The 9,444-nt window shown below is 32.8% G+C and overlaps 2 protein-coding genes across 3 annotated transcripts in view; one reads left to right on the top strand and one right to left on the bottom strand.

The window, feature by feature from the left end:
- Positions 1–4,741, top strand: part of LOC108754032 — a 22,104-nt gene extending 17,363 nt beyond the window's left edge. The window contains exons 5-8 of the mRNA XM_018496047.1: positions 614–748; positions 1,588–2,068; positions 2,520–2,775; positions 3,621–4,741. Of these exons, the coding sequence (XP_018351549.1) occupies positions 614–748; positions 1,588–2,068; positions 2,520–2,775; positions 3,621–3,992 (1,244 nt within the window). The 3' untranslated portion in view covers positions 3,993–4,741. The remainder of the gene's footprint in view (positions 1–613; positions 749–1,587; positions 2,069–2,519; positions 2,776–3,620) is intronic.
- Positions 4,742–7,941: 3,200 nt separating this feature from the next.
- LOC108753997 overlaps positions 7,942–9,444 on the bottom strand; it is a 2,436-nt gene continuing 933 nt past the window's right edge. Inside the window, exon 2 of one of the 2 annotated variants that reach the window (XM_018495995.1) lies at positions 7,942–8,435. In XM_018495995.1, the coding sequence (XP_018351497.1) occupies positions 8,172–8,405 (234 nt within the window). In that variant the 5' untranslated portion in view covers positions 8,406–8,435 and the 3' untranslated portion in view covers positions 7,942–8,171. The remainder of the gene's footprint in view (positions 8,436–9,444) is intronic. The other variant, XM_018495994.1, reaches the window with a different exon arrangement.

Raw genomic sequence — 9,444 nt, 5'->3', positions numbered from 1 at the left:
AAGTTAAGACTCCTACTATAATCGTAATATCTGCCCGCACAACAGTGATATTCCGCGCGACAACCACCAATTTTTCGTTAACAACACGCGTTTGAGTAATTCGTCGTATTCTCATTTTGCAACATACGTAACTATTTACAGAGTTTCACGTTATTTCCCACAATTTACAGCCATTATAGGAGTTTTTTATTAGATTGCTCAGTTTTTGCATTCTACACATTTTCATTCTAGGTATAATCGATCATATAACGATCATATAACTCTTCTTCTACGACGAAAACGTGAAAAGCGAACACTTTTATCATTGAGATTAATGGAAAAACTTTTCACTTTTCACGTTTCCGCCTTAAGAGAAAGATTACATAATCACTATTCGAATCTAATTAATGTGAGATATCAAAAGTAAAATCTAAATGTATCGTCAAACGAATCTCGGTATTACTGTTTCTGAATTTAAGTTTGGTAGAAAATATAACGTTTATTTTCTCAAGAATAAATACCATCTTAGATAAAATGTTGCATTTATTTCAATCAAAGAAAAACACTCTTACGTCATAGCACTTAAAGCGAAATTTGTCTGTGTAATGAAATTTCTCTGGGATTTCTCTTTCAGGCGGTATAGATGGTAAATTTCGACACTTCGAACAAGATACCGAGTACAAGCTGCAGTTGAACCTCAATCACGGATTAAAGTTCCCTCTGACTAACGGAAGCCTCTACGGACGGTTGCACAGCCATCAGAACAGAGGTGAGTGAGCGAGAACGGATGTCAGTGAGATTTAACGATGCGAAAATATTTCGATCGCTTGATAGTTCTCTCTCCCGGCCTATATTGTTAATTGCGACGTTTCGTGCGGCTTTGTTAATGCACCCATCGAACGCTCGTCACGATCACGTTAGAAAGTCCGAGACGAAACCATCTCTCGCGCTCGTCTCTGTTCCAACATCCACTATCATCGCTACCAGATATATCAAACATTACAGGTCACTGTAACGTGAAAAGCCGAATGTTTCGATATTCCCGAAAGCGGCTTTCACAAATCGCAACTGTCTCTTTTCTATTACGTTTCATTCGTCAAGTCAAATTTAAATCGATTCGATGATAATTTAAAAATCGCAATTGTTAAGTGCTCCAAGCGAAATGATAAATAATCTAAACTACAATACAAAAATAAATTATTAAATTTTCCAATATGAATGTTTATAATTACTTAGTGTAATGATCAGTTTTATGTTCGCGTTCTTATATAAGTTCTGCTGAAGTATTTAAAATATCAGCTAGATACAAATCTGAAAATAATTTTATTACGTCATCAAAATAATTAGGATTTCAATTAATTATTAGAATGTTAAATTTTATACAGCATTGCTCATCATGCTTGAGATTTCTATGCAATTATAATTTTGATAATCCAAATTATTTTTATATCTATATAGCTAAATTTTTAGGTACTTTAAAATCTTTTTTTTTTCTTTTGTACAACAAAAGTAAAATATATTTACAATTAATTTAGAATTGTTAATTTATAATTAGATTATTGTCAGATTTTCTAGTATAATTGTTTGAATTATTCTTACGTTTTGCAGCAAAAACTGGCACGATTACTATGGGAATTCAGCAACATTATCCTAAAACGCAACCTATGAATGAAGACGGCAGCTATGCATCTCTGCCAGCAGAACTATCGTCCTTCACGAGTTCGACCTTCGAACCGCGTCAGGATAAAATTTCCGAATCGCCGAAGAAGAATCCAGTGGAGCAATTATCGTCGGGATACAGCAGACGACCGAGACCAAACGAGAAATTGCACGAGCTGGCTGGTAATCGTAGGAAGATCGGCAGCACTGATGTCTTCGGGCAGAACATGGAGAACCTAGTACAATTGGAGGATTCTGCGAATAATCGAAAAATCAAGAATCTGGACGAGATTCGCGAAGAACCATCCAGGCGACACGCTCGGAGCGTCCTCGGTCTGGAGAAGCTAATTCTCGGGCTGGAAAACAACCTTCAAGAGCAGCATTATTCTAGAAACATTCTACGCAGGAATCAAAGCTTCGACCATGCCAGGTGCCACTTACTTGTCGATTCGCCGATTGCTCTCGCGTTTGTATCTTTTAGCGTACCTTCACTTTTACCTGTGCCATTAAGCCACCGTCACGATACGCGGCAAGTGTATAACTGGAAAGTGTGAGACGTGAAGTTTCCTATAAATTATTCAAAATGCATATTTTGACGTACATCATACGTGAAGGATGACCTACAATCGTCTCAACTTTTCTTTTTCACGACTTGTAACATAAAATTCATTAAATTGCGATACATTTTTAGATACATTTATTAATGTATAATATTTTAGAATATATATTACGTATTATTAATGTTCATAAGTTTTATAACTCTTATGAACATTATTTAATATTTCAAGTTATAATATATCGCTATCAAAATATCTAAGTATATTTTTCATAAATTCTTGTAAAACTAATGTAAAATAATGCCCTTTTTCTTTGATATATAGATATCATCGACCTGTGATCAACTCGAGAACTTATAATTTAAAGAAAGACGATCTCTTGAGAGAGAATCTTCATTTAAATCTCCATAGACAAGATAGTCATTGCGAAGGATATGATAGCTCCGATGATGAGAGCTGCGATCTGGAGAATGGCGACTTCGACACAATGAGCTCTTGCAGGAGCAGGAGCAGAAGCTGTTGTTCCGTTACCACGGTCGCCAATGATGATTTTGAATATTTTCAGCGTAAGGGAACCAAGGTAATTGTATACAATTAAATCTTGCCGTCTTTCAATAAATTTTTGAGAAATATTTTGAAATTTATCCTGAAGCAAATAGCTATATTAAATTAATTAAGTTCAATATTATCACGTCAAATGTCTCATTTTTATTCGTAATTAGACATAATTTATCTACATTTTATACTGTCTTAATTTCGCGGTGTAAAATAAAATTTTTTTTAGAATTCTTTGTAGAATTTTTCAGAATTTCTATGTAAACTTTAAAATTTTTCAGAATTTTTGTAATAATTTTATAACGTTTTATAAAATTTCTCAGATTTTTTTTTATACAAAATGGAATATCTTTAAAAAATAAATCTAAATTTTAAGAAATCTAAGGAGCCCATTAACTTCTAACAACTCTAACGCTTACAAAATAGGCCCCTAAATCTGCTCCGAAATATTTTTTTCAAAGAATTTTTTTATATATGAATTCTGAAATATTTTTTAATTTTTAAGATTTTTCATCCTTTTTATAAGAAAATGCTAAAGAAAACAAAATCTAAAAAAATTAAGATATTTTTCAAAAATCTTTGTTTAAAATGTTTTATTAAGAATTTAAAATACGATAAATTCTTAAAAGTATTATGAGAATTTTTTCATCAGGGTAATAATTAATAAATTCAATATTTACCGATAGCGGTTAGAATGGCCGGTTTTCTCGAGTTTAATGTTAAACGCAAGAGCCGGAGGTACTTTCACGGGAAAATGCATCGTTCTAATAGAAAAATGTTCGCTGACAGAACGTTTCGTCGGCCTTTTCGCGGCGTTAAAGGCGCACACTCTTACGTAATATCGTATCGTGAGAACGTTCTGTTTTACAGGTGGAGTTGCTGCCCTCGAAGCGAACCGGCGAGGTAAAGGTCAGCATGCGATCTTTCACGCCGCGTATCATAGAGAACGGTACGGAGGATCGGGAGGACAAGAAGTGCGGTAGCAATACGAAGCTGTCCGACACGAAGCCTAGCATACAGTCCTATCATCTAAAAACTAAAAGGATCGCGCCCGGTTATTCGATGAACGACCTAGATAAACTGACTGCTAATAAAATGATGCCGAATCTCTCGATGGAGAATCTGAAGACCATCCTAAAGAACTCCGACGTGAGTTACCTCGATAATGGCGACATATGCAAACACGATATTGGCGGCTCGGTACCGGACTTCAAAAAGATTTTCGTCACCGAGTTTATATGAAATTGCCACAACAATTACATAAAGACTGCATCGTTTGTCCTTGTGATGTTAGCAGCGGCATGTCAACAGATGTAAATGATTTACTTTGTGAGATCTATAGTCTATAAATACCTCTATACTAACTAAACTGTAGAAAACCGCAACGAATAGAGAAAAAGAAGGCATACAAATACCTTGTCCTTCTTGTGCACTGAAAACAAATTGCTCGTTTGACTGCATTAATTTAATCCGTCTTTATTTCTTTCATTATTCAGAAAATATATATATTTAAGTAAAATCTAATATGTTTGACTTAAATACGTACATTCTTCTTTGAAAGGAATAAAAATGAACTAAATTAATTTAGTCAAGTAAATTTTTTTAATGTGGTTTTACCACACTAAAAAATTAATCGGCAAATTCCTGACAAAGAAAACTGTACAATCTTTGGCTCAGAGTGTCATTGTTTAAGAATTGAAACACTCTTCGATAGCTCATTCCAGTATACTATTAGGCTCACTGACTTTGTACAGCCGAGAAATATTATTCTTCTTAGCATAAATGTATGTATAAAAAATATTATTGGAAATTCTTTCATTTTTTGAAAGATTGTATTGATAATGGAATTGAGAAAAAGTACGTAAATTAGAGCATTAAGGTGATAACAATCTTAACAGGGAAAGTGATTGATAAATCCCTCCATCAATCAAGTTGGACTTTGAAGGCACAGTCGAATTTTTGAATTTTGTGAATTTTGGTAAATTCTGTAAGAAATGAGTAAAAACAATACAATATAAAATACTTACGATAAAATACCTTACTATGATAAAATAAAAACTCATCAAAATTTTCATAAGTCAAAGATTTTTTTCAGATTTTTATATCGGAACAATATAAAAACCTGCACTGAAACTCAAAGATTCAGGTTGCTGACGAAAGATGTAAAAATTTTTAGTCGAGGGGTATCTATAACTAGAGCACATTGTGCATATTTTTAAGATACGAAAAGTCGTTCTTTTGTTTCTGTAACGCGAAATTTATATTTTTTTATTACATAATCAGTTTTTTAATTGTATCTCATTTTCGGACTTGTTATTAATTGTAAGCTGCGATTAATATGTTACAGATATGTAATATACGTGCAATTATTGTAGACGCTCACACACTATTGTGCCTATTTTTGTAAAAATGCTGTAAAATACTTTGACAATATGTAGCGAATTTATCTAGAAGACGGGGAGTTGATTATATAAACGTTACTTGTAAATATTTTGTATATTTGTACTACAATATTTAATATAGTAGTTATGTACATGTATACAATTATCAGTCGCATGCCACGACTTAATCCAACTATAATATTTAATTGTCGTGGAAATGACGAGCAAATTGTATAAATTAATCGTAAATATATTTTACCTCTGGGTTTTTGTGTAAGGAGATCGAATTTTAGTTTATTACCTTTGCATATATCATTTCGTGGCAAGACTGAAGATACTAAACTTAAAACCTCTGCCTCAAGTTTTCTTTATTTTTGTACTAAAATATTTATTTCATCTTTATATTTAATATAATATTATAAAGATGTTAAATCTTTAGAGTATCTTTTCTAATGTCTCTGAATTATCAAACACAATACTTATCACGGTGATCGATAATACTGAAGCAACATTGAAGTTTCAAATAAATATAATTCATTTTATTAAACTGATTCCCTTACAGTTCGTTTCTAAAGTTTAAAACACCACTCTCTCAATCATTCAGTTACAATCGTAATCTTTTGGAATTGGCGACAATCATAATTATAATTATTATTGGCTTCAGCCTCTCGCGCATAACCTTTCTCTATATATTAAATACATAGAGTGAGTGTAGCTCACATCGCTGGCAAGATTGAGCATAGCCAATGTCGCATGAGCTCATGCGACTGATTAGAGATACGCCTTCCATCGTCTATTGTCGCGTGATAGACTAATATGACTAATCACCGCCGTTGTCGTAATTGTCTAATTAAATGGTCTATCCTATTCTTCCACGATTCATTATGCACACATTGACTAGTAATCCACAGTTTGGCATCGTTAATTGTATTTTTATCTACGATTGCATTAGTCAGTGGCGTAGAAACGCGGTGCGCTTACTTTAACATTAATCCATATTTGCTAACTATGCTACGGTACGTATAATTGCTTACAAATATCGGCGAAGAATCTTTTTCTTCGAAGATTAAATGTGGAAGATTAAAGATGGCTGTATTTTCATCAAATACATAGTGAATATTCTATGTCAATGTTAACAATTAACAAATTAGTAATTTGTAAAATTTTATCTTAAAAACATTTAATTTCTTTGCTTCTCACAGTGCACGTATACTGAGAGAAAAAATGATACTACAATTTAACTGTAGTTTACAATCATTTCTTGTGTCGTCTATATATATATTTTTTTTTTTTTTTGAGCAGAGAACTATATAATATAATTATTTTTACAAACATTATAACAATAATAACTATAAGAATAAAACTCCTGATCATAATTACTATCATGTAATTATACATGGATAGAAAGAAGGTTTCGCTGAGGTAAAAATTTAGCTAAATTTAAAAATAATTTTGTTTGTACTATGAAAATAATTATGTAGAACATTCGAACCAGTTGCAAAAATGTTTGCAGCATTGCCATCAACGCTTAAGCATTCTACATAATTATTTTGATGGTTTAACAAAATTATTATCAGATTGTATCAGTTAAATTTTTCAATATTTTAACAAACGTTCTTTCCATGTAATTACAAAATATCAAACATTTTTCTCTCAGTATACATTCGCTGCTATTATTATATAATTCAATTTGATTTCCGCTCAAAAATGTGATACATATTACAGTAATGCTTAGCTTGTTAATACAATTTGGACTTCGACGTTAATGAGGACATGTGCGTGCCTTCTTTAATCTCAAGACTAGCTTGTTTGGAGTTCTTCAAAGATACTTGTAACGATACTTGCTTCACGTATAAACTTATGAAAGCATTCGTCTCCCAGAACCATTAAACTCCCCTCATGCGGATCTAAAAATAGTGTGTGCTCGACGTCGAACTATAATACACAGCCACGTTAACCGCGTCAAACTGCGCTTTTACATCCTACTCTCGACGTCGCATAGCAATCTCAATACATCGAAAAATATCCATCGAAACTTGAATATGCATGTAACATCATTCATCTACAGATAAAAAACGGAGTGAGTGTCAACTGACTATTTACTGTTAACACATTAATGAGTATTATTTTTTTAGTAATAATTACTTAGATCAATAACACTTCAGAAACTGAATACAAATTCGTTTTCAAAATTTTGCTATCACGTCATAATTTTAAGAAAAATGACGTCAAACCAGGTTAAAAAAGAATGATTTTAAAGGTTTCTACAACGTTGTAACACCAACAGCTAATTTATTTTTTTAAACTTTGTTAATGCTACGCGAAAGGATCGACTTTTAGTTTAAAATGCATTTTATTTCACATTCCAGTATAAATTTCTTTTTATTTTCTAGATTATAGCAACTTAAAAATCGTATTGTATTTTTCATTTCAATTTCATATCGCTTTTTGATTTAGTATGATTACATTGTACTATATAATCATACTTTCCATATAATTAATTATTTTCCATAGTATAAAGATGCTTTTTTTATCTGTTATATGAGAACTATTTTTAAATCTCTATATCTCAAAAGCAAAAAAATGTACTGAAATGAAACAGAATGCATTTTACTACAAAAAAGTAAAAGTTGATATTTTTGTGCGACATTTACAAAATTAAAAAAAGATTTGCTATCGATACTACACAATATTAAAATAAAGTTGAAACTCAAATTTTTATCTTAAACTAATGTAATAATTACTATCTTCTAATGACTTTGTAGAGATAACTAATTCTCATGGGAATCCATAAAGTAATAATAGCGTACATCATTATTTTGTCCTATAAAAAAATAATCCAAGTATCATTTCCATTCTTTCGAAAAATTGTGCTAAATCCTTGTATAGACTCATCATATAGATCCATCATATTCAAAGAGTATTACGACGTTGCGACTCGCGAATTCTACACCACTGCTCAAAAGTGATTTCATACTGGCTGGCACTTTGGTACAGGAACGCGCGAGAGATTCTCACTCGCGCCTGATCGATCCGTCGATCAATGAGTGACGTAGACGAGATCGCTGCCACGGAAGATCGACTCGATCACGGACTTCCGGTTGAATTCACCACCCTGGGACTCCATCGCGGCTACCAATCGCTGGTATCGGTTCCAGGCGGTCACCGACGCCACTTCCTTTTCCGGCCGGTCCTTAATCTTCTCGTATACGTCGCTGCCACTGTCGACCGCAGCTTCGGAAGTCTGACACACAGCCTCTGCATCCGGTATCATCTACGAAGTTGCGATCGAATGATTCGATATCTGTCATTGGAATTGTTCATGATCGATGGCGCGGGAAATTATCGCGCTCATCGTTTTATTATAATTTCCAAGAAATTCCCTGGAGATTGCGAGATTTTTATTATTATCCTTTTTTTTTTATCACGCAGCTATAAATATCCCATCTCATGTAAAATGCAACATAAAGACATTGAAATCAAAATGATATGCTATTACCGACGAATTAAAGGCAGAAACGATCAGGCAGAAACGAACCTTGAAAGGTCAAGAAACGTCGAGGTGATTTTTTTCTTAAATTTGATTAATGAGATTCTTTTACTTTGCAAAGGCATTTGTCTTAATTTGTATCCGATTGGCTCTCAATCGAGCGGAAGGAAATCCTAAAGGGTTTACGCGAAAGGAGCATGACCGATGTTTGTTGAACGCATCGTAGACACGTGTAACGCTACCCTAAACCCCGTGTCTGAAATCAATACTCGAATGGCATTACACTGTTACTAAGGATGCCCATCCCCATCGTCAGATTTTGCATCACCCCTGCACCACTTTAACCAACTTGGAGTTCAACGGCCAACACGAGCCAATTGCCAATATGTTATTGTAATCATATTTTCATTATTATTACACAAAAATAATGATTTTGCTGGAAGATCAAAACTTTTGCTGGAACAAATCTAAAAATATTTTTATTGGAAACTTAAACTGGTTGCTGGTATATAAAAACTTTTTACTATTACTTTACAGTTTTTCAACTGTTTTGATGTCCAGCAAAATTATTTAGATCTGTATGAAATAAAAATTTTAGAGTTTTCAGCAAAATGATTCTTTCTGAGTATACATATTTTATTATGTTTACTTAACTTCTAATTATCAACAGCTCACTTGGTTTTATAGCGGTTAATTACAATCATTTACAACAAATTACACAAATAATTAAACAGAGGTAATAATATTTACGTTGCTATTAATGCAGAAATATGGTTCACAAAATTGACAGGATAATAGTTGCTAAAATTATTCCCTTCATTCA

Source organism: Trachymyrmex septentrionalis, unplaced genomic scaffold (genome assembly GCF_001594115.1).
Source record: "Trachymyrmex septentrionalis isolate Tsep2-gDNA-1 unplaced genomic scaffold, Tsep1.0 scaffold74, whole genome shotgun sequence".
NCBI classification, from domain to species: domain Eukaryota; kingdom Metazoa; phylum Arthropoda; class Insecta; order Hymenoptera; family Formicidae; genus Trachymyrmex; species Trachymyrmex septentrionalis.
The sequence above is the reverse complement of the archived record's forward strand: the minus strand, read 5'-3'. Positions and strand labels throughout refer to the sequence as shown.